The sequence below is a fragment of the Schistocerca gregaria genome, chromosome 5 (genome assembly GCF_023897955.1).
Source record: "Schistocerca gregaria isolate iqSchGreg1 chromosome 5, iqSchGreg1.2, whole genome shotgun sequence".
Classification (NCBI taxonomy): Eukaryota; Metazoa; Arthropoda; class Insecta; order Orthoptera; family Acrididae; genus Schistocerca; species Schistocerca gregaria.
The window spans coordinates 306,811,399-306,837,733 of NC_064924.1; the positions used below are offsets into that span (position 1 = coordinate 306,811,399).

General features: G+C 41.6%; 1 protein-coding gene across 6 annotated transcripts in view; it reads right to left on the reverse strand.

Annotated features, from left to right (window-relative positions):
- Positions 1 to 22,789, reverse strand: part of LOC126271869 (neuronal acetylcholine receptor subunit alpha-7) — a 1,066,999-nt gene extending 1,044,210 nt beyond the window's left edge. For 3 of the 6 annotated variants that reach the window (XM_049974215.1, XM_049974214.1, XM_049974209.1), the window contains exon 1: positions 22,488 to 22,733. In XM_049974215.1, coding sequence (XP_049830172.1) covers positions 22,488 to 22,551 — 64 coding nt within the window. In that variant the 5' untranslated portion in view covers positions 22,552 to 22,733. Of the gene's footprint in view, positions 1 to 22,487 lie in introns of all 6 variants that reach the window. The other 3 variants (XM_049974212.1, XM_049974210.1, XM_049974213.1) reach the window with 3 other exon arrangements.
- Positions 22,790 to 26,335: the final 3,546 nt, after the last annotated feature.

Genomic DNA, 26,335 nt, shown 5'->3' on the forward strand with positions numbered 1-26,335 from the left:
TTTTCTAAGCACCACGAAGCAGGATTTATTACTTTGCGGAAAGAGTCATTATAGAGGATAGGTTCTGTGCTGTTGTAATTATGCATATTGTTTAAAATCTTTTTGTAAATACCTACGTTCATTGTGCCTTCCACCGGAACTTGTGTCGAGCCCAAAGAAGAAACAGTACTCCGAGTTATTCACACCACATGCACAAAATACTATTGACACCACAAAACAATTAGATGCATACTTCAGTTCTTTACACATTTCTCGGAGTGCAAGATCGCCTTAGTCATCATTCAGGCGAGCCCTACAGTACCAATGATAAGGACGTTCTCACCGATCAAAGCGATGTTGCACTACCGTCCTTAACGATGAGTCACTTTGTAGCAAAACGCTTACAGTGCAAACCAAAGCCTATTGCCCTCGACAGATTATTGTCCTACTCATTACTGTATGTGAGGTGCAGCGACAGTCGTCTTTTATAACAGATAAGGATGCTAGACGATTGGTTTCTACGGTATTCTTGGACACCGATTGCCCTATTCAGATAGTGGTTACATACGAGGGCGAGTCAAATGAAAACCTTAAATTTGTAATAACTAATCGAAATTTCACGCCGTTATCCTGTAAGTTGGTAAGCGTGCTACAAACAGAACGTAGAATGGCCTGTAGGTGGCAGCATAGTGCAGATGCACACATACCGTAGCAGTATCAGTATAAAGATGGCCGCCCCACTTGTGACTTTCACCATGGGAGAACAGCGTTCTGTTATTCGGGTTTTGCGTGGTGAATGTGTGAAACTTATTGAAAATCATCGACTAATGAAGGTTCAGTGCGGTGATGCACATTTGTCACAGCAGCAAGTCTACGAATAGAGTAGGAAGTTTGCAGATGGTGTGACTTCAGTGGAAGATGCTCCTCGTCCAGGTCAAGGCACAACGTGTTGAGACTCCACAGAACATTGCAGCAGTTGAGGTCATAGTGAAGGAAAACCATCGAGTGACACTGAATGACATTGCAGCATGTTTACAGTTTAGTCATGAGTCAGCAAACCACATTGTGCATGATATGCTCCAGTTTCACAAAGTGTCTGCAAGATGGGTGCCACGGCAGCTGACTCCTAAAATAAGAGAACGACTTGTTGATGGTTGTGAAGAACTTCTTCGGCGCTTTGAACGAGAAGGTAATGGCTTCCTTCCAATAATCGTTACTGTGGACGAAACCCGAGTTGACTTCCACCAACCGGAAGCGATGCCAGCGAGCAAGGAATGGCGCCGTTCCTCATCACCAAAACCAAAGTAGTTTCGAACAGAACCATCAGCAGGGAAGGTTATGCTGACTCTCTTTTGGGACGAAAAAGGCGTCATTTCGGAGGATTACGTGCCTAGAGGCACTGTCACCAGTGCATCATACACAGATCTCCTAAAAAAATCATCTGCGGCGTGCAATCAAATCAAAGCGACGTAGATTGCTGTCAGCAGGGGTCCTTTTGCAACATGATAATGCAAGGCCCCACACTGCCCGTACAACAGTTTCAACAATCACAGACCTGCATTTTGAGTGTCTTCCTCATCCACGATACTCAGCAGACCTTGACGCTAGTGATTTCCATGTGTCTGGACCACTCAAAGACACAATGGGAGGAAAGAAGTTCGGTTCTGATGAAGAGGTACGCCACGCGATGCATGAGTGGTTGCGTGGACTACCAAAAGAATTTATGCACTTTGTAAGCGCTGGAGAACTTGCATTTAGCATGGGAGATTATATTGAAAAGTGATACAGCTTTGTACCAGTTCTGCACAATAAATAATATTAAAAAAAAAGTTTAAGGTTTTCATTTGACTCACGCTCGTAAATCAATGTTGGCCTCCCAGCTTCGTGCAAACCTTTCGAATTGCTGTCTCTTCGCCTGTTTCGATATAAATTGCACTACTTTTTTATGAAGCCCCTTGTCATTTGATCTCAAGAGGTTGAGTGCATCTCGTTCTATACCTTATCGACACAGAAAAATCTGTGGTGACCACTGGGAATCGAAGTCAGGTCACCGGTCACAAACTGAGAAACTGCTGAGAGTTAATTTCGTATACCTATCAGATCACCAATGGTGTTTGACTTGCTAAGGCCCCTATTAGTCTGTAACATCTGAGGGAGTAGACTTGGCGGAATTCCATATCCAAGAAACCATAACGGAATGCCAAAATTGTAGGTGCGTGCAGTAATCACATTGTAACTCACTCATTTTCTGTTTCCTCTGCTCCCACCGTCCCTGTTCACTGATTTAGAGGGAGGGATGAAGCAGCATATTGATGCAATAGGCAGATGCCTATTGGTATGAAGGTAACAGATGACCGCGTCATCTATACTTCGCTTATAACGTAGTTTGTAATTCAGTACGACATCCATGCGATCAAGTATTTCATGGTCACTACATTTAAGAATTGTTATTTGCTGCCTTGCAGATGTTCCATCCGGTTTCACAAAGACAACTGAATTTTTCCACCTCCTAATTCGATCAAAATGACTTTCTGTGCGACTAATAGTTTCGGAAACGAGTTTCGTGTTATTGTTATCTATTTTCCTCTCATGGTTTAATGCCTGACATTCTGTTATGGTTCTTGTGGCACCAACAACACTCTCCTCATTCATCCAGCAACCCCTAGAAATTGAAAGACAGTTACTTCTAGCGCCTTTCTACCTCTCTTGAGCATTTATACTCTTCCCGTTAGTTTATCGATTTTACATATCTGGTACGCATTTGTATCTCTCAGAAGCTGGCATTTCGTATCAGCTCATTGAACCGTCGAGTGAGCAGTTACTTTTGGGTATATGAGCTTTTCTCTCATTGTAATAAAAAAAGGAAAAGATGGTGTAACTTTGAAAGCTAATTTCCGCTTTAGATAAAGATCGTTCAACTCTACGCTCCAGCGTAATGGTTCACCTGAGCATCCTCGTAATTTCGAAAAGAAATATATATAAACTTTTCAGTAAATATTGTGTGTTTGACAAACATAAGGAAGTTTGATTTAAAGTAATTTTTTTAACTATTCTTACAATACATCCCAACAGTTATGAAATGCAGATCTTCTCAAAGCTTGCTGAATACACGCTAGAAAAACTTCTTTACTTATGTTTAGACGTACGATATGTCTTTTTTGATGAACTGGTTAACCACTTATTACAAGCGTAGGAGGTAAGTGTAACATACATATTCATTACAAGTTTTTTGGAAGATGAATTTAGTCAGATTTCACATTGTGTTTTGCCACCAACCTTGTACACGAAAAAATAATACACGGAGAGCGTTTCAGTGAAAAGGATAATGTTGCGTTTGAGTTGAATCAAATTATAATGTTGTTGTGAAATACAGGAAATCAACACGGAAGCAGAGAAATGAAACTATATGGTGGTGGTTCATCCATATGAGCCCCAATTTTGGTATATTACATTCGTAGTTCTCACGCGTAATGTATGTTGGAGGTAACAGCTTTAAGTGCCGGTTCTCTAAATTTTCTCAATAGTGTTCCTACAAGGTACGGATCCCAAACACTCTAGCATTACTCAAGAACAGGTGGCACTACCGTTCTGCAACCGGTCTCCCTTACAGATCAGCCACATTTCCCTAGAATTCTCCCAATAAACCGAAGTCGACCATTCGTCTTTTCTACTAAAACGCTCACACGCTCTTCCATTTCGCATCCCTTGGCAACATTACGCCCGGATGGATAAGGGACGTGACTGGGTCAAGCAGGACGCTATTAATGCTGTATCCGAAAATTACGGGTTTGGTTTTCCTACTCATCGGCTTTAACTTACATTTTCCTCCATTTAGAGCTAGCTGCCATTCATCACAAGCTCTTGTATCCCCCTACAGTCCCTCAATTTCGACACCTTACCGTACACCACAGCATCATCAGCAAATACCCGTACATTTCTGCCCACCCTGTCCGCCAAATCATTTATGTACATATAGAAGAACAGCGGTCATATCACACTTTCCTGGGGTACTCCTGACGGTACCTTCGTTTCACGAACACTCGTCGTCGAGAACCACGTAGTGGGTTCTATAACTTCAGAAGTCTTCGAGCCAGTAACATAACTGCAAACCTATTCCATACGCTCGCACCTTCTTTAACAGCCTGCAGTGGAGCATCGTGTCTAACGCTTTCGGAAATCTAGAAATATAGAACTTTCTGTTGCCCTATAGTTCTCAGTATATCAAAGCGAGAAAAGGGCAAGCTGAGTTTCGTACGAGCGACGCTTTCTAAAACCATGCTGACTGATAGACATAAGCTTCTCGGTCTCCAGAAAATTTATTATATTCGTAAAATAAGTTCAAGGATTCTGCAGCAAACCAATGTTAGGATGTCGGTATTTAATTTTGCGAATCCGGTTTTTTGTCATTCTTGAACACAGGAGTCACTGGCGCTTTATTCCAGTTGCTTAGGACTTTGTGCTAGGCTAGAGATTCGCCCAGACTGAGTAAGGGGTCAATGAAGAACACTCTTTCGCAAAACAAATTGGGATTCCATCTGGACCTGGTGACTTATTTGTTTTCAATTCCTTCATTTGTTTCTCCACGCCAGGGATGCTTATTACTATGTCATCCATACGGGAACCTGTTTGATGGTCAAACGACGGTATGATTCTCGAACGTGAAATTTAAAACGTCATCTTTCGTTTTGCTATCTTTAATTGCCACACCAGACTGGTCAACAAGTGACTGCACCAACTCTGCCATTTTATATAGCGCCAGGGCTTTCTCGGGTTCTCTGCCGGATCATTTGCTAAGGTGTGACAGTGGTTCGTGGTTGTATGCTTCGTACATAGATCTATTCACAGAGGCACAAATCTGCACTAATCTTTGCTTGTTGTTATCTGCGCGTTGTCTCTTGAAGCGAGAGTACAATACTGTCTGCTTCCTCAGCATTTTTCGAATATCGTTATGAAGTATGGTTGGTCTTTTTTGTCATTAATCCAGTTGTTAGGCCCATAATTGTCCAGACCACGATCTACAATCTGCTTGACATATGCTCATAATCCCTTTACGTCCATCTTACTGGAACTAAATTATGTTGATTTATTGTTGAAGTGAGAAGCTAATAACTGCTTATCTGCTCTTTCTAGGCGAGCCTTCTTAACTGAATTATTAACTTTTGCAACCATAGTTGCTATAATGAAATCATGATCGCTAATGCCCGTTTCTGTACTGACGTTGTCGATAAGGGCCGGGCTGTTTGTAGCTACAAAATCTAAGACATTTCCATTCGTCTGGGCTGCCGAAGTGGCTGCTCAAGACAGTTTTCAGAAAACGTATTCAAAAGTACCCTTTATTATGTCTGTACCTTCTGCAATGTAGCTATTCATATACAAGTCTATACTCAGAATGTTGAAGTTCCCTCCAAACAGTAAAGCATGATCTGGTTATTTAAGCGCTACTGACCATAGACGTTCATTGAATGACTATAGAACTGTCACAGCATAATCGGGTGGCTCGTAAAAAATCTTACAATTAACTTGGTTTCACATGTTATGCGCGACCAGATAGCTTCACTGTCATACTCAACTTCCACCCCAATAGAGGTAATGGTTTTGTCAACTGCAATGAACACTCCCCTCCCATGGCCTCCAAGCTTCCTGCTTCGGATGTTAATCAGCTCTCGGTCCTGAGAGCAATTTTAGTGCTAAATCGTTCCTCGAGGTCGGTAAACATGGGAAATTTGTTACAAATACTTCGACAATTTACTAATAAGATTCGGGCAGTCGAATACTTGGGGCGCCTTTGTAAATAAGAGGTATAGCAACTGTTGACACAATTGAATGATAAAATTAGTAATTTTTCCTATATATGATTAGCTACCGATGTATATTCATCGTATATTTTGAAGCATATGGAATCCGCTATCATGACGCCCAGACCCGGGTCATATTTTCAGAACTTTCTTCAGTGGGATAATATACAAAATGCATGACTAGTTCGTAATAACAGGTGATCGTTCATAATTCGAGTATATTCCATATTAAAATAGGAGGCACGGAGTTTTATGGTGAAAAACGTAATACTGTGTACGGAAGGAAACTGAATTGGAGCTAATATGACTCACAGTAACTCCAGTAGTTTTCGAGCAGGCAAAATGTGGGAACAGAATGAAACGACTTCTTTGGTTTGTAACAAAATCCTTAAAGTAGAAAGCAGAATGAGTGAATTTGTGATTAATCAACTGGCTCGTCCATATACATAGGGTATAACGACGAATGTTGATTACGTATGATTAAAAGTCAGCTTTCAAAATTTACTTAGGAACAACAAACGTAGAATGTTTTACAAACAAACAATAACTTTCTAAAGTAAATATCAGCAGCACCTATTGTGTTCTCATTCTTCCTTTACGCGAGTATCAATGTAAATACACGTCTAATTACTGGGTATTTAACCTAGAGACCCGTTGCAACAACGGGCATTCAACTCAGTACCCTCTATAAACTCCAGAATCAGTTGTCTTGCAGTGAAACAAAATAGTCAAAGTAAAGCCGGAGAACGGGTGTGACAGTGTATTAAGTAGATTTTGTCTCTGAGGATTCTCCTCCACACCCAAGAATTTCTCAACTGTGCGTTCGCACACTTACTTCCTCTCGTAGCAAGGTAGCCGTGGTTGCGAATGGTTCGCGGCTATTCGGCGTCGTTAGGGCATTCGTCGCTAGAACTCTGTGAGGAAATGAATAGTGAATGTTTGGCTTGAGACGCTACAGTGTTTTCACAGTGAATAATAATTTGTCAGAGATGTTCTGAATTGATTTGTAGTCTTTATCTATCAACGTTAACAACGAACGTGTAGGTCACGTAAGAAACTTAAACAATTGTCAATAATAACGAAAAGGAATCATTGTTTTTGGTATCGTGATTCTCATCAAATTCTTATTTGAATTTCAGCCAGTTGTAAAATATCTTTCCCCATGAAGTGCACATCTTTAATTTTCAGCCGATATAGATTCCAGTGCCGCTTACGCACATAGTTGAAACATCGGTATAGTAATTTTCGTTCTATCCGCTGAATATCAGAAAACACAAAAGGAGTAACGCGCATCTTAAGACTATCATTCCTGCAATATATTTTTCTTACACCTTACGTCAAAATTAGATCTTATGCAGTGGGACAGTTAATTTATATCTTGAAAATTATTTCATGGCCAAGTTTAATTTATTATTGCAAAGGTAGTTACGCGTGATCCTATCGAAGGTAACTTAAGTTTACCGATAACTGCTGTTAACTATACGTGTGAATGATCCACATATCATACTCTCTAAATCATTGTAAATGTAAAATGTAAGTTTTCATAATCTTATATTGGAGGCTACAATATCAAAGCCGATATTGGGACTATTTTATTTTGTTGTTCGATAAACCTGCTGCACGGGGAAATTGTAGATTCAGCCGACAATAAATAAAAAGTTTACCCAGTGCCAACAGCCACCACTTAAATCCGGTGTGACTGTCGCAATGCATATTAGCGCTCGAAACTAAAGCACAATTACCGCTATATTTATAGTTTCTGGCAAGCACTACTATGCAGCACTTCAGTACTTTATCTGAATGTTGGAACTTCGTCAATTTTCTGTTTACTTGATGTTTCTTTTCTTTCTGTCTACCTTCCGGCGTTCTGACTACGTAAATTCTCCTACTCGCAACTGTCTCTTTTATACTACGACCAGATATCATAAAAGGCCGTCACATCTACGAATCGCACCATCACACACACACACACACACACACACACACACACACACACACACACACACACAAATAAAAAAATTAACATTTTAAATCTGTTATTATTGGTGTCCTCGTCTTATGCATTCTCCAATTTAATGAAAGAGAAATTTTTCACCAGACACTTTTATTTTTAAAGTTCTTCAGTGGTCATTCTGCAAACTGGGGACATGTGTTTGTACATTTTTGGTTGTTTTACATTAAAAACAGCATTTTGTTTATAAAGCTTGTGTGCAGTTTGTTTACGATGTTTGAACCTCTTGTTTAGATATTCTCCAAACCACTGCTTCTTTCCTCTTCGTTAGTAGAGGTTCATGTTGAAAAACTACGTTTCCCATAGATACTTGTCAGTTTTTGCCATTCTGCACTCTTGTGGTGTAAACATTCCCTTTCATTAAATTACAGAAAGCTTAAGAAAGGAAAACAATAATGAATCATTTTGACAGCTACTGTGGATGATGTCCTTTCAAAAAATGATATTACTTAAATAAAAATCATGAATAAATTGGGTCACTGTCAGTTTCGGCATTTAACGACTATCTTTAGATCTGTAAGGGAAGGAATACTAAATACAACTATTGGACAATATACATCTTATAAACAATAAATAATTTAATAAAATGTTAAGATAGTTATTTCTTAAATACAGAAAACACGAGCTTAAAAAGGCGATTAAATAAAACAGAAGAAGCCTTATATTACCGATATGTGACAAAGCTAAAGTGACAGCTTCATAATTTACAAATAAAGCTTGGCATCGTTAAACAGATACAATAATGCAGTTCAGATTAACCATAGTTGCAATCCCCTGTTTACCAGAGGTTTACATTGATTTTAAGGAAAATGTAACCGCTAATCCCCTACTGTTTGTTACTATTTTGTGAACCATTCTATGCCACTACCAGCCCGTCTGGTAACTGGTTGAAGGCAACATGGATTCTGTAACGAGTCAAATCTAAAGATCTGTTCTACTTCTTTGTGGGAGAGAATGAAATGTACACATACCGGGTATATAGATGATGTAAAGATGAAAATACTCTTTAATCTATTGCTCGGAAGACGAGTCTAATGAAGGGCAGTGTAACAGCTAATCCCGTACGGCTTGTTACTAATTTGTGAACCATTCTGTGCCACTACCAGCCCGAATGGTAACTGGGTGAAAACAACAGAGCTTCTGTAATGAGTCAGCTCTAAAGATCTGTTCTACTTCTTAGGGAGTGAGAATGAATCATATACATATACAGATCATCTAAGGAGGAAATATCGTTTATTTCTCGAAAGAAGGGCAATTATCCACAATAAGTACTGATTCTTCATTTTAAAAGCCCTCTCCTCCATCCACCGGAGACTTCGTACAGATTGCCAACAGATTATCATGTAAGCTGTACGTGTCTAAAGAAACGCCGTTTGCTAAACGATTTCCCCATACAAAATTGGCGTATGTGAGGGAAAAGAGGAAACTATGGGACAAATGCTCTAAGAGGATTATTCATTAGTACCTCAGAAGATGACTGCCCTACAGATAGAAGACAACCAGAAAATGGACAAGTATAAGAGAGTACAGCATATTCACAAGTTTATAGATGACAAATGCAAGTGCACAGTACGGACAACTTTTTGAGACGGGAAACGTTAAAACATGAGTGCAATTAATTTTAATCGCCGCCCGGGCAGGCATGACAGCAATCGTCTTTGGAAATAAGTTCGTTGGATTGGCTACCTGGTAGCGAGAAGCTAATTTGATGAGACAGTACGGAGCGGATGTTTCGTATACATATTCTGACACTTCTTTCCCCTAGGGTGAGCTCTGCAATGCCGTCACGCGGGATTAAAAAAAAAAAAAAAAAACTTGGAGAGATACTCTGTCACTGCTTTGTGACGTTTTTCCCTGTATCTTGTAGTTTTCGCATACGCTTCTTCTGAAGAACATGTATTTACGAACCACCCTGTGTACAGGGTGTCCCAGAAATGTGGCGACAAATATTGTGGGGCTGTAGAGGGTGTTTGAGGAACCACTCGACGATAGGATCCCGTGTCAGAAAAGGTCATCCAACGACTGCCACTGGGATATAATTCAGCAGCAAACGTGGCTTTGCACGCCGACTTGCAGTAGACGGAACTTCTCGCAATGTTGTTTGTTCTTCAGCAATAGAGACTAATTACCACGACCGATAGTGCAGAAACCGGAGCTAGCTGCTGCGTAGTCAGCCCTTTTCGCCTGTGAATGCGATGCTCCGTTGCCCCGGTGGATGACGATTTCGGACACGGGTTTCCATCTGCAGTTTGTTTTTCTCCGGGAACCCTATAAAATCACTAATGTCTTTAAGTACACAGGAGAAAAATAAACTGCATATAGAAACCCGCGTGCGAAACCATCATCCACTGAGGCAACAGAGCATCGCATTCATAGAAGACGAGGCCTGTCTACAGAGCAGCTGGCTCCAGCTTCTCCACTGGTGATTGTGGCACTCATTCGCGATCACTGAGTAACAAATGACGTTGCGAGACGTTGCGCCTACGGTCCGGCAGCGTACAAAGTCACGTTTGGTGTCGAAGGGGGTGACCGGGGTGGCTCAGTGACAGGCGCCAGCGCCTGTAACCCCGACGCTCTGTAGCGTCACTGAATGACGGTTCCGGACACGCTATCCTCCTTCCATTTGTTCCTCAAGTACCGTGTGTAAGACAGTCACGAAGTGAATAGTTAGTGAGGAATCGTAATAGGCAGTGGAACATTTCCACTGTTTGACTTTGCTTTGAAAGACAATTTGTGATTTTTCAAGACTTTTACAATTATTTCCTTTTTCATTTTATATTTTGTGTCACTCATCAGAATAGAGAACTGTTCCTTGAAAATCACTGCTCGTTGCTACTGTGGTTACTGTATAAGATTATTTTACACAGGCACAGTTCACGTAGCACCAGAATGCCCGGTCCGTGAGTGGATCTGATTACTATCTCATCATCACGTGAAATCATGCATTGAAAGCTGAAATGCGTCCTCAAAGTATTACGCAGCAATGCTAAATTGACAATTATTATCAATTTTTCGTTCAGTGACACGAATTCACTGAGTAGCCGGCCAGCCGCTGTGTCCGAGCGGTTCTAGGCGCTTCAGTCCGGATCAGCGCTTTAGCTACGGTCACAGGTTAGAATCCTGCCTCTCGCATGGATGTGTGTGACGTCCTTAGGTTAGTTAAGATTAAGTAGTTCTCCAAGTCTATGGGACTGACGACCTCAGATGTTAAGTCCCGTAGAGCTTAGAGCCATTTGAACCACTGAGTGGCTGAATGGCTTTTCGTCGTTTACTAGGTATTGTTATTATTGGATTGTGATTCACACTTCCATTAATTAACTTAGAGGAGAAAATAAGACTACTTACAAAGAATATAACGTGTCTCGCCTCTAAGAGTGAAACACCCTCTACTTTACGTTCGATACTCCTGCCAAGGAATTAATCGAATTTCAAAACACCGTTAAAATTTAGTCGGAGGAGTGAGTGTCCTAAACGAAATCAGAAAATGTTTTATTCAACCCGGTGTTCTACATAACACTGTATTACTCGCGCAAACAAAGTTGATACTCGGCGCGGTGGCTGATGGGAATGACTGTAAAAGGGAAAATGCCATCACGGTCGCTCCCATCAGCCACCGCGCCGAGTGTCAACTTTGTTTGGGCATATAATACGTTACATCAATATTGCAAATTTATAGGATATGTTTGAACAGACGAAATATTATTGGATATGGCCTTAGGCTAAGTGTGGCGTTTATTACTCATGAAGGCTTTATTTTCTGCATATAATACAGACTTCGTACACTTTAAACAATAAATATCTAACTATATAGACACACAAACGGCACACACATACACACACACACACACACACACACACACACACACACACACACACATGCATCGGGCTGCAATCGAGATTAATATAACTCGTTGGAACTGTAAGGCTTGTGTCTGTGGTATCATAGAAATAACCCTCATAATTCTATTAAATCTTTTGTGCTTCTAGATTTCTCTTGGAGGGCACGGTTATGTGTGGTAATAGTATTTTGTCTATTCATTTACTTTAGTTCGTCCAGCGAACGGTAATAAAGTTATGAGTAACAAGTTCATTTTGCATCTTCTACAGTCCTGGGAAGGGAAACTTTGCTTCGAGTATTTTTGCTCGTCAAAACGCGATTCACACTAACTCTGTTGCAATCTATTATCTCAAGAACGGTCGTTCATCTATTATCTCAAGAACTTCAATGTATGACTGGTGCTATAAGGAAGTGACAGTTTCGCGTTAGCTGCTAGCGCATGCGATTTCCATACTACTTCTTCACCACTCTGGTAAATTCCGAAAAGCGTACGCGTGCAAATCCCAATACGTGTTATATAACTGTTGTTTTACAACTTATGATAAACTATCTATTGTGTCAATGTTATAGTCTGATGACAGCAACGGCCCGAGAATTCAGTAGACTTCCTTGGCCGCGAGAAACGTCAATGTAGTGCGGTCCCAAGAAGAAGATGAACAAACACTTACCAATGACTTATAGAACTCAGAGGAGTATTACAGAAATTGGAGACCACTGGAAAAGTTAGATCGGCGCTTTTCATCGCAACACCCGCCAAACAGACAGGGAGCTGGATTTGGTGCTTTGCGGAAGGAGGCTGCAGCACAGCCGCTTCCTCAAATATGTAGGAATAACCCTAGATCCGTCCCTGGCAAATAAGAAACATCTGGAGATCACGGGACAGAAATTGAGAGACAGGAGTAACGTAATAGGAAGCATCTTGGGGAGTCAGCGCCGACATCCTAAGAACGGACGCAGAGTCACTCGTGTAGTCAGTTGCTGAGAACTGCTGTTCTTTGTGGGGTAGAAGCAGTCACGTTAATAGGATCGATATTCACTTGAACGGTACAGTGAGACTGATACCTGGAACTCTAAAATGAGCATACTTACCCTGGCACCTCCATCTCTTCTATGCTAACGGGCTACATTTCATGAACTGTACAAATTAAACAATCCAGTTATCCCCATGAAGTGACAAACTCACGAAATACAATGACGATCTAAAACGTTGTGACCAGTGCCTGTCAGGTGGCGTTGTGGGCGCGTCAAGCGATAGGAAAAATACGTAAGCGGAGCAGGCACGGACGAGGGGTCACCCTAATGAAGATATGGGTTACAAGTTGGGAAATGCATTAAGATAAGTGAGTTTGACAAAGAACTGATTATTATTACACAGAGCCTGCGAACAAGTATCTCGAAAACGGAGAGCTGATCGAATGTTTACATGCTACTTTCGTGAGCACCTACAAAAAGAGGCGAAGGACAGTGAAATTACCACTAGGGACTAAACGACTGGATATCAACGACTCTTCACAGATCGTGGGCTTTGGAGGCTTGTTTGCTCGATAAAGTAGGATAGGAGACTGTGACTCCTCTGACGAACGAACACAATGTTAGTACACGCAGTTGTGTTTCTGAACACAGCACTCAGCGCACATTGTTGAATATTGTGTTATGCAGCAGACGATCCGTAAGTGTTACCATGTTCATCCAACGACATGGTCAGTCACTATTGCAATGGCCACTGGATCTTCGGCATTGGACCGTGAATCAATGGAAACGTGTCACCTCGGAGGATGAATCAGGTTTCTGGCTACTCCATGTCACTGATCGACTCCACAAACTCCATCATCCAGGCGAACTACGGGTCGAAACGTGGGCCGTGCAACACTGACTGTTGAGAGCAGTATTATGCTACGACAGGCATTGTCCTTCGCTTGCAAGGGATCTGTGGTAGTAATCGAAGACAACGCACCGCCTGCACACCACTTGCTTCCCCTCATTCTTGATGTCTTCCCTGAAAGCTATGTAATCTTTCATAAGTATAATTATCCTTGCTTCGAAGCCAGAGTCAAGCTACAGTGGTTTAAGTGCGTAATAGTAAAATCACTTTTATTTTTTGGCCACCAAATTTGCCTGATGTGAATGCGATGGAACCCATCTGGGTCGCTACCGGGAGTCATCACATCAAATGTAAATGAGTGGCCCGTAATTAAACGAATTACGTGACCTTTGCGTAGACATCTAAGGCTACAGAACTCCACTAATCTACCAACAAACTGTCGGATCCGTGGTATGCAGAATCAGTGATGTATTTCCGTTCTGAAGATCGACAAACAAGTATTTAAGCAGGTGGTGAGAATGTTTTGAATCAGCAGTATATTTAGTACCCTATCACGGACTCGATTAAAGCCTGGGAAGCCAGTTTCGGAAGGCACAACAATAGTACAGCCGGCAGCCTTCATCCTTCAGGACGAATAGAAAAAACAATGGAACAGCTATTCCTCGCACGAGCAAACGGCACAAATGGATTTCACTCAGCCCTCCCAGGAATGAACCTCCTGAGAACAAATGGATGCCCTCAGTCTCATCAGAACCACACATCCCGAACCAAAGAAATGGTGGGAAATGGTCGACGACTTTCAGTCCGAAAATGGAGCCAAAGAAGAATCACTAACACACACAGAGGAACCATGAAAGATTTCATCTATGCTTCGCCAGCCATAAAAAACTGGTTAAGCTCACTAGATACACAACTTTGCTAATAAGATGAAGTTACTGTGATGTTTGCAAATGCCTGATCTTTTCAATGTTCTCTGACTTCACATGTATGTATGGTTTACAGTGTGACGTTTGCAAATTTGTAATTAACTCTATTAATATTTGTTAGTAACGTAATTTACTGACTTTTATATATAATATATCTACATTTTAAACAATCAATTTACATGTACCATATGAATCTGTATATACACCAAACGCAAAATAAAAATAAATAAATAGCACGCGGACTGGTGTTTGGTGAAGTGCAATTTCCGGTCGTGTGTTAATCGTAGAGAAACACAGGAACACAACGATCAAATCACTAATCCATTTTACACGTACTCTACATGTGAAGACGGGGTGGGAACTTCAACAACTTTTGAGAAACTCTGTGTGGAGGAACATGACGTTCTGTAGTTCTGCTCTTCCTGGATTATTGGTGTTTTCATTTTTACCGATACTGGGCGTGTATCGCACATACTGACGAAATTCAAATAATTCAGTTCTACGCAACGTATATCGACGTGAGGCTAGTTTCACACATTTACGTTATCGGGAATGTCCACGTTTTTCCGTGTTTCTGCGTTGGAGATGCAAATCTGTGCTCTTACTGAAATGACGGACAGGTGTCACCTGTCCTCCTGTGCGCTGGTGTGTTGAATTGACAAGCTGGTTTATCAGCAACTGCCACCATCTGGCTCCTCACTTCGAGTTGTGACATTATTCCAATTTAAATATGCCTGAATTTTTTATGTTGCCAGAGTAGGCTTATCTGTTATACAGAATCTTCTACCACTACGTCACACTCTATCATTCTTTAGTAAGCTATCAATACGTATTCCCTCTCTCTCTCTCTCTCTCTCTCTCTCTCTCTCTCTCTCTCTCTTTCTCTGTCTCTCTCTCTCTCCTTCCGAATATGTTTCAGAGATCCAACAGCACTGGCCTACCGCTGTGTCATGCTCAGCCTACAGGCCTCACTGAATGCAGACTTGGAGGGACATGAGGCCAGTACTTCGCTCTCCCGGCCGTTGTCAGTTTCCTGCTTCTCCATCACGTAACTCCTCAGTTTGTTTAACGAGGACTGAATGCACCCCGCTTTCCAACAGTAATCGGCAGACTCGATGGTCACCGTCGAAGTGCTAGCCAAGCCCGATAGCGCTTAAACTCAGTGATCTGACTGGAACCGGTGGTACCACTGCACCGAGGCCGTTGGCTATCGATGTGTAAACGTCATTACGAAAAAATACTACTAATTAACGGCAGTCGTATATCCATATAACCATAGCTGTAACATATATTAGCAAACGTTTTGAAGAAATACCTCAAAACATACAGCCAGTATGCATACTGATCCTACATAAGTTACCCGTTTAATTCCCAGAAAGGGATAGAATTTTGCCCTAGCTGATGGCTGATCAACGTTTTGCACAACCGTGCAACGGTATGCCGTCACGGACGTGATACATATCTAAGCTCTGGCATCATAATAACAGGTTGTTTGACGGAGACGAAAATTCCATTACACACTTTGTCATCTGAAGTGGCAGAGAAGGCATAAGATAGACCTAGTTACTACGATTGTATCAAATAATATCCTTGTTTATGAGACCATTCTGTTAAGGAAATGGTTTGTTACTTGTTATACACATATAGGTATCAGTGCTCTCACGATGGGGAATGAAAAACATTCTGTTATCACATACTATTTCCTTTAACAATTAAACTCTAAGTTTTCATCACGACAGCCATTTAACTGGCGATTAATTACAAAAAATCTCTCCACGTCTGTCTTTCAAACCCGTAAAAGAGAATGAAATGCACCTATCAATGATAACAACAAAGGCAATACTGTACGTCCTATAGCGATGGAATAATAATAATAAGAAGAAGAAGAAATAGAATAACTGATTTATAGATTGGTAGAAATTTTAGAGCACAATCTGTAGAAATTTTTGCAGGATTGTTATCCAGTTATGTAGAAGTCAGCCGTTCTTGGAGAATTATACCGTACAAGTACGTATAGTTCGGTTTATAAGGTGGAGGAAACCTCTTGGCAATCAATCAGTATGACATTGCATTCATAAGTTTGCATGTTAATTGACACCTGCCGATAATTTCAATTAGCGAACTTCGAGAACATGGAGACTCATAACAGAGAGTCGTTCACTTTATGATCTACTTGAGTAATTCATTGCTATTATCGGGCGTTTGCACTCGGCGCCTGCGACAAAAGCAGCCGGCAAGTCGATGTTGCCGTCACATTAATGAAGGCCGCCCAATGACCAGTAGACATTCTGCCTGCCTCCTGGTGCCTGATACGGAACATCACACGGAGAAGCAACTCCAGAAACACTGCGAAAATTCTTCTGATAGTTTGCTGAAGAAGAAAATGAATGAACATTGTTGATGTGAATTAGTCATCAGACCGAACTGTTTATTTGTATAATTATCTAAAATTTAGGAATCAATTTGCAGCGTTTCCAGATGCAATTATGCTAATTTCTCACTGCAGCCGTCGAGAAATGAAATCAACATCGGCAAGCGAAATTCTTGCTCCAGAATGATAAAACGGACTTCTTTCCTATACTTTGAGGCAGATATTCAAATAAATATCTTATGTACCAAACAATAGACCGTTTCGCACATTTTCTCCGCTCTTTCACGGAGAGTATGCTTAATAACGTGTTTGATGAGAAATAAAACAAATACAGCAGAAGCTGGAGGCAGACTATTAGTTACCTAAAGCATTTAAAAATATACAAAAACTAGTGGTTGCTCAGCAGCAGAAGATTTACTGCTCATGGTAATTTCATTGATAGAGTATAAATGTAATTCTATTTGTGAATGAATTTAATATATGTCTTTCTGTGCTAACTCGGATTAATCGCGTCATTGCTGATAAATCTGTCACTGCATCCTAGTTGCAGATGATCTATTTAATGGCTCCCATGTGCCATAAGATTTTATTTTCAGCATTTCATATAATTACTAAGTAAATTTAAAAATTTGAAATGCTGTTTAACCTGCATATTGAGAGGTTTAATCTTACATTAAAGGTGTAACACAGTATGTGGAGTGTTAAAGTTGAAAACTGTGCATATATCTCGAGGCATCGTACATGACGACGCGCAAAATACCCAGACTATACTCGTACAGTATTCGAAAACGAAAACACTTAGCGACTTCCAACAAACATAACATATAATTTCAGATCACTTCGAAATTTTTCTCGCTGCTCTCTCCGAACTCACACACACACACACATACACAGAATAATGAAAGCAATAGAGTTTACTGCTTACGACATTCTCACTGTTCTCGCAGATAACTGGAGCATCAGCCACTACGCTTTAATTTATTTACTCACTTGCAAAGTAATCACACGTAAAGTTGTTTCATACACAGGAGTTCCAGTATTTAAGCGGTCGAGGTTTGAGTTTCTGATATATAACGAGAGGCGAAACAAGTATGCACAAAAATTTGGTGCAGTAGAAAACATATGTAACCAAGTTGCAAAATGTCAGGCTAGTACTCCGTTATCGTTATTTCTTTCTGGTTGTTTAGAGAGACAATACAGTGGCAGTACAAATTAATATGAGTGCTACACCAAACAACCAATTCAACACCACTGTTATCTATTTTGTATTGACATTGTGCTCTAACACCTCTCAAAATTCTCTGACCTGTCAGTGCGTATGGGAACTTTGCGGTCTCGTGCTGATCTCCTCTTGTCGGACTCTAATGGTATCGGGATGGTAAATCCTCAAAGAATGTTTAGACTGCGCAGTTGCTAGCAGTCAAGGATTATGCTGCGTATTTTAGTAACATAAAAGTGTATAATAAAACACTAGGCTACTCATAATGGTGGAACAAAGAACTCTTATCGAAAGAAGGTGCTAAACTGGGAGTTACGCAGGCTGTTTTAGTAATATGAAAGTAAACATAAAATAACAGCCTACTCTTAATTGTAGAACAAAGAAAACTAGCTGAAAGAAGGTACTAAACTAGAAGTTATTTTAGTAAGAAATCTAACACTGCAAAAGTAACTATTGAATAACTGTAACATAACAAGGGCGCTGGTAAGTGAAATAAAGAAAGGACTTTGTGGTAGAACTGCCAATGTTAGTTTTGTTCTCAGTGAGTTGAATGTGAAGCTCGTATTAGGGACTGAGCTAACATCTAACGAAAATATACAACTTTAAAGACATTTACAATGTTCCCTGCCACCTTAAGTGTGGCACCGGCCACAGCAAGTTCCAAAGGATTTCCTGCTACAGTCGAGCTTGGTGAAATTAGTTTTTCGGTGGACATGTGCAATCAGAGGTTCAAGAAATTTCCCTAGCAAATCGTTGTGCCTTCCGGTCCGATAACGGTTGCATTTGAACAGTTAGAAATGTAGAAGTTTGGATGGATGAACAGGAGGACGTAATGTTGTTACCTGGTCTGGCCTCGTAATCTGTGTATTTTGACGTTGCGGAGGAATTGTTATGTTAGATGAACAATTTAATGACAGTTAACATAATCTCGGATAAATGAAACAGCTTCATCGTGAGTAATTATGAAAAACTGGATTGACTATCTTCATCATTTATATGGATTTCATTGACTACCTTAGGATTTATATTCATCAAGACAATTCATGCAGTTTTTCCAGTGTCGTGAATCTTGTGTAAAGCGGACATTAAACAGAATAGAATGGTATAAAGTCGCATTTGCTACACCTTATGACTTAGGCGCATATGTTTCCACCTGAATGCGCACTTTTATGGCGGTGAGGGTGGTCGTGCTCCACTTGGCTGGGTATTGGAGTTATTTCGTAAAAGCAATAGACTTCAATTTGTTGTCAGTATACTAGGAATCAACAGTTTATTCTACGAGTGAAGTTACAAACCAAACGTTTGTACAACCCGCACTATCAAACACCTAACTGCCAAGATAATGTAACGGACCTAGTGAAGGACGTTGTTTACCTAGCGGAAAAGTATCTTGGAAAATATGACGTAGCAATTTTCAACGTGGAGTATTTTTCATGGAGCTACCTACTGTTAGCGCTGGGACTATATGGGAAAGAATTGTAAAAGAGGCATGCTGGCCATAATTATTTCCATGTTCCATCCATTAATGTGGCTGATGTAAATCTTAGTATTGGTAGAATAAAATGACCACTGTGTCACACATATTGTAGCAGTCCGAAGAATATGTATATCTGTGTGTATCTGTATGCAGCTGCTCTGAGTTACTTGGGCTGTTTAAGTTCCATGAAATATACAAATTTCATTGACTGACGTACTGAGACACTGACGACACGTAATCACTGTCCTCAGTGTTTTAGAAGCTAAAAGAGTAAGCCAGACAGCCGAATACCAAACCGCATGATCGGTACAGAACCTGTATACGGAATTCACTTATGCATGCTGAGAATGGCATCTACAATGACGCACTGATCGAGTTAGGCAGCGGAAAAAGTATACCTGTCAGACTCAACGTAAAATCAAAAATAAATTACATATCCTTTCATATGAACTCCATTGATAAAATGTCGGAGGTTGTTCAGAGACTGGTTTGGGATCAGGCAGCTAAGCACTCCAGTGGCTGGTTACAAAGGAAAAGGTAATTGTGATTAATTGATTAATTAGGTTTGTTACCTTTCTGTCTGTCAAAATACTTTTACAGTAGCGAAAAACACCTTCAATATGTAATCGACAAAACGAAGAACGCAAAATACAATAGTAACGTAACAGACCTCAGACGACTGCTGCGGGAACACTTCAACACTGCGGTGTAATGCTATTCTTCTTACTTTAGAGAACACATACAAGAGATGCTAATCAGCTAACTCATTTACTACAGTGTATCGATTTTGACGTATAACTAACCTGCTGGAAAAACAAATGCACGACATAAGAGAGCAATATTGTTGTCAACGGCCATCCCCGAAAGCGAATGGAACAGCGTCGCTGATTTTTGTCGTAAGCGCATCAGGCAGTGATCAATGGCCTGTTCTGTTCCTGATGTTTCGCCTCCCGCTTTTGCATGAGTTTAAAACTTCATTTTTCGATGTACACACATACAGAAACTGGTGGAATTTCAGGGCATAGAGTCTATAGAAGTTCGTCGACGCGGGTGGATGCCTGCACGAAAATTTCAAGTGCCATCCCAGAGCAGAAAAGGTGAGAGATTAAGACATTGATGGGCCGTGGAAAGAATCTCTGCGAGGCATAGAATGGGAGAATCTGGAATTAAAATTTGCTTTCTGAAGGAATGCCTAGTTGGACAGTGAGATTAATAGGGAAGTACATCCTAATAAATCTGGAGCTTTCAGGGAAAAAGAACTAGCTGAACCGAAAGCACCTCCGTCTACCATACTCCCGCTCACCCCCCCCCCCCCCCCGCCTTCCGTAATAGTATCAAATAGTCACAGATCGCATGAGCAGACTGATAACAAAGCCTCTGATGATCAATATTGGTAGACGTAACTTTAAGCACAGACACATGCCTTATAACGCGACTAATTCCCGCGTAATAAAAATCAGCGAGAATGCGTTAACGGCCGTGAAGTCGTCCTGTGATGTAACAGAGTAAGTTTATTTCCAAACAGGACACATTGTATGCCGAAGCGTCGGCACTGTTGCGCAGATGTTTCAGTGCATTGCAGATACACAGATAAATGAGTGAAGCAATAATAAGAAAACTCGTTAACTCTATAACCTGCCACCGGAGACCACAGGTCCTTCGTTCCAAACTCCTCAGAAAATATCGGTGAGGAATCTCCTGAGCTTTGTCATTTGATGACCATGTAGAATTGTTTAAACGACAATGCTTTGTCCATTTGAATGTTTTTTTATTTGTTCTCAATGGGTAATTGTAGTTTCAGCCTTTTAGTCATTCTCAAACGATTTATTAGCTTGTTTCAGCGTTAGGTACTTTTCACTTCGTAGTACTTGTCTTGAACATTATATTAAGTATTTTTCCGGACAGGGATCTTCATATTAATGTCAATTACCTAAATATCTTTAATTATAGTGTGAAATAAATAATTAGTTACTTTTCGTGTTTTGTTACATGTCATGGACATCATATTGATTATTCTCCGAACAAAGATCGTCATACTAATATCACTTACATAATTATCTTTGGTTCTTGTGTAAAGTAAATAAATTTACAAGGTACATAATTCTTTCATAAAAAATGGCTCTGAGTACTATTGGAATTAACATCTCAGGTCATCAGTCCCTTAGAACTTAGACCTACTTAAACATAACCAGCGTAAGGACAACACAACATCGATGCCCACGGCAGGATTCGAACCTGCGACCGCAGCAGTCGAGCGGTTCCGGACTGAAGCGCGTAGAACTGCTTGGCCACAGCGGCCGGCTCATGATTGTTTCACTTCGAATAGTAACAAAAGCGCCTTTAAAATGGCGATCCCTTTACAGACAAATGATAAATACGTTGCTGCTGACATGTAACAAGATATGAAAAGTAAGTAATTTTTGTTTGGGTAGCTCACTTTTCTTTGGGAAAGCTTTATTATAATTTTAATTGATCTATTTTCCTTTTGTTCTTTGTGACTAGTTCCACGGCGCAGTCTCATTCTCGAATAACCATTCAGCCAAGTCGTTGGACTAGTCTAGCATTAACACGGCCCAACTGTAAACAGGGATGATGTGAGACTCCAGTACGACGACCAAACTGATGATAGGAATGGAGTGGGGCTGCAGAGTCAGACTAGTAGCAAAGAGCAAAAGGTATAGAAATAAATAAATTTAAAAATGTGTAAGCAATGGAACATCTGTTTCAAAATCAAATACTTATCAGCGATGAACCAGCCGATAATAGAAAATTGGATTGAGAGATGTGAAGCCGCATATCGGTAACGCAGCCGAAACTTCAATAGTTTACCTAGAAGAAAGTGATGAACGTTTAATGGCGAAAGCATTATCGTGTGGAAAGTTTGTCTCTGGATTTTTGGTTCGAGCTGTGTGCTTCTGTGACTCACAGGAGAGCGACATTGTGGAGGAGTGTAAGTGAGTGTAGGAGAAGACTGGTGAGTTGGGTGTGGGGAGGAGAGGTCCGGTGGGCGCGGGAGCGCTCGGCGCGCAACAGCCGGGGAGTCCCCTACCTCTGGGCAGGGCGAGCAGCAGCAGCAGCAGCAGCAGCGACGACGCGGCGGCGGCCGGCGACATGTTGCGCCGCTAGCGGAGGCGGGTGCCGGAGCCTGGGCAGGGGGCGCCGCCGGACTGCGCCGTCATAGCGCTGGAGCTCCAGCTGCCTCCGCCACAGCAGCCAGCAGCCAGCAGCCAGCAGCCAGCAGCCAGCAGCCAGCAGCCTCCGCAGCTCCTGCCGACGCCGCAGCCACCGCCGGAGTGCCGGACAGCCGGCCGGAGCGTCGCTGCTGCCTCGGCCGCCAGTCGGCGCGACGCCCGCCGCCACCGCCGCCGCCGCCGCCGGCTCGCCTGATCAATATTAGAGCGGACGGAGCGCGTGCGCCGGGCTCGGCGCCTCCCAGGCCGCGCTCCGGCCGCCTCACAGCGGCTGCCGCCCCACGCCGCCTCGCACGTACCCACCCACCTCTCCGAGGAGGCGCCGTGGAGCAGGTTGTTTCAATAGGATTAGAGAATGGTGTCGGAGGTGGTAATGGTGGTGGCACGAGTTTCTACTTTTCTTCTTCCTGAAGCGTTAAGCTTCTCGTTTCTCCCAAAAGCTGCCATCTGCTATCTTCTCCTATTTTAGTCCTTCTTGGTTCACATCTTACTTCACCTGGTCTCTCCATTTCGTTCCTGGTCTTCACCTGGTCTCTCCTTTTTGTGCTCTTTCAGTTGGTCTTCCTCCAGAGCCGCGCGGGGTTAGCCCAGCGGTCTAGGGCGCTGCAGTCATGGGCTGTGTGGCTGGTACCGGCGGAGGTTCGAGTCCTCCCTCGGGCATAGGAGTGTGTGTTTGTCCTTTGGCTAATTTAGGTTAAGTAGTGTGTAAGCTTAGGGACTGATGACCGTAGCAGTTAAGTCCCATAAGATTTCACACATTCTTCCTCCAGATTCTGTCCATTGTAGGCTGTCTCCTTGGAAGTCTTCCTGGTCCTATACATTTAATGTGGCCAAACCAGGTAAGCCTATTACTCTCTGTGGTGTACTGCTTCCTACAAAATGGTAAGGAGAGATGGACCACAGAGTGGTGTAGCAGTTGTCATCGCAGGGACAAGATCAGAAATGGTTAGCGACACCTAAACACAAGAGGAGTCTGGGTAACTTGTGGCTTACTCCAAGCGTTGCGAAGTAAAACAGCAACACAGTTATTAGAAGAAGCAAACGTTGCAGCGTCACACAGTGTGAGGGTCCCACTACAAATGTATGAGTGGACTGCTGAAGGCTGAAAATGGCTCTGAGCACGATGCGACTTAACTTCTGAGGTCATCAGTCGTCTAGAACTTAGAACTACTTAAACCTAACTAACATCACACATCCATGCACGAGGCAGGATTCGAACCTGTGACCGTAGCGGTCGCTCGGCTCCAGACTGTAGCGCATAGAACCGCACGGCCACTCGGGCCGGCTCGAAGACTGACAAAGACGAAAGAGCTCCTGGGACTGCGACTGACACTGGGCAGTGCAGCTGCCGCCAGCCATCCTACATTGCAGTACTGGTTATAAAACAGTCTTGGTTGCAATTATAGTTTTTTAGTTATAAAACAGTCTTGGTTGCAATTATAGTTTTCAATTTTCCAACTACGCGTTTCGCCGTATTTAGGCATCTTCAGGTTATCTTAATTTGGTATTTCTTAGAAGAACCCTTTAGTCAGTGTAGCCAACGGGCATCGTCGAATATATCAGGCCAACATCACCTTCGTTATACTCAGTAAAACTTTTCTAGATGGGCGCGAGTGACACCAAGATCTGTATAACGCATTCCTGTTTACAGGAGCGAATAACAGAATGAGGTGGGGGCTCAGATAGTGAACATAATGCACGATGTCCTTTGGCTACACTGACTAAAGGATTCATCTAAGAAATACCAAATTAAGATAACTTGAAGATGCCTAAATAAGGTGAAACGCGTAGTTGAAAAATAAAAAAATATAATTGCTGTCAAGACTGTTGTAAACCAATACTGTTAAGCACTGGTTTGCTATATGGCACATATGGATTGGAAGAAGTTCTATCCTACACTGCGGCGGTAGATGGCGCTCGGAGCTGCTGCAGGCATAGCCCAGCGGGCGCGCATCATTGGGTCCGCCAGGTCCCAGCTCCACCGCTATCATTGTGTGTCAGAGACGTGCGTTTCTGTTGCCAGCTGTGAGACGCTGATCGTGGCGGAATCGATATATAATACCACCCTCTCCATACTTTCTTTAAGGTGCCCGATGGACAGGGTGTTTCGATTTCTTTCATTACTTATTCTGGTCCTTCTCGTCTTACCCATGATTGGATTTTACCATTTTGAAAAGCCCAAAGGAGTGATCTGTTTAGCTTGCTAAAAACATTAAACAGCCAAGATCACCTACATATTTCTCTGTTTAAAACAACGAAGTTCGACAGGCTTTGCTGTCACCTTCAGCTCTTAAGTAAACTTTTGTTATGAAATGTCATCATCTGACGTCCAAATTCACACCATATTATCGTTTAGATGAAAATCAACATGACAACTTCAGGTGAGGTCCAACGTAAAATTTTTTATTTCATAACAAATAGATGTTTTAAGACATGAAGTTAAAAGCAAACCGTCCGGGGTGGGTGAGCGGTTCTAGGCGCTGCAGTCTGGAACCACGCGGCTGCTACGGTCGCAGGTTCGAATCCTGACTCGGGCATGGATGTGTGTGATGTACTTAGGTTAGTTAGGTTTAAGTAGTTCTAAGTTATGCGGGACTGATGACCTCGGAAGTTAAGTCCTATAGTGCTCATAGCCATTTTTTGCCATGAAAGCAAAGTCTGACGAAAAAGGCTGTTTTAAATAACGAAATATCTATCCGATATTGGCCGTTGAATGTTTTTACCCAGCATCTGTCGTAGAAAGCGCATCTCTGTCGCTTTTATTCTGCTCAGATCTTTCGTTGCCCAAGTCCGACATTCACATCCATCGATCAAAATTAGAAGACTCATATATCATGATCATTGCTTTGGCATGTTTCTTCCAATTTCTAGTTAAGCCCCATACACAATAAGAAAATTTCGAACAATTTTCTATTCTTTCCAAAATTTCATCTTTGATGTTTTCTTTCTTCGTTAGTATAATTCCTAGATACCTGACTGCATCTACGTCTTCAATAATTTCTTTATTGCAACTTAACATCCTTCATCTTTTAAAATTTTTCCTGCTGATATTCATTATTTCACTTTTCGGAAAGCTTATTTCCGAACATACTTCTTCACTTACTGTCAATTTCTGCTCATTTTCTTCCCACACCATCTACTGATTCTATGATTTTCATATTATTTGCTGTTTACCCTCAGCGAACTTTGCCTGTGATGTTGTCTACGCATGTAATAATAAGCCGTGCCGTGCCCAACTCCTCTGCCCGTTACAACCACTTTGATTTTTTACTGTCTATTATCACACAATTCAGGCATTTTTGCACAATGTTCATATCCTCTGTTGCCTTTCTTTTGACAGTTCGTGCAATATCGCTTAACAGTGTCTTAATCGTTTTTCCATCTATGAATGTAACTATGATGTCTTTCCCAAATTACCATAACTTTTTTACGACACCTCTAGCTGTAAGTAAAACATCTATAGCTTATCTTCTTGGTTGAAATCCTTGTTGTTCTCTTAATTGTGGTTCTTTATTATTCCTGATTTTCTGTAAAATTATCTTTCCATTAATCATCAAGAGGTGCCACGGTAGTGCTATTCCTCTGTAATTCTGACAGAGCTGCTTATTACCCTTCTTAAAGATACGTTGGAGTATTCAAATGAAGCTTTCTGTAGGCCATGTGCCCAGTTTTCGTGCTTTACAGAGGTACTGCAATTACAATGGAA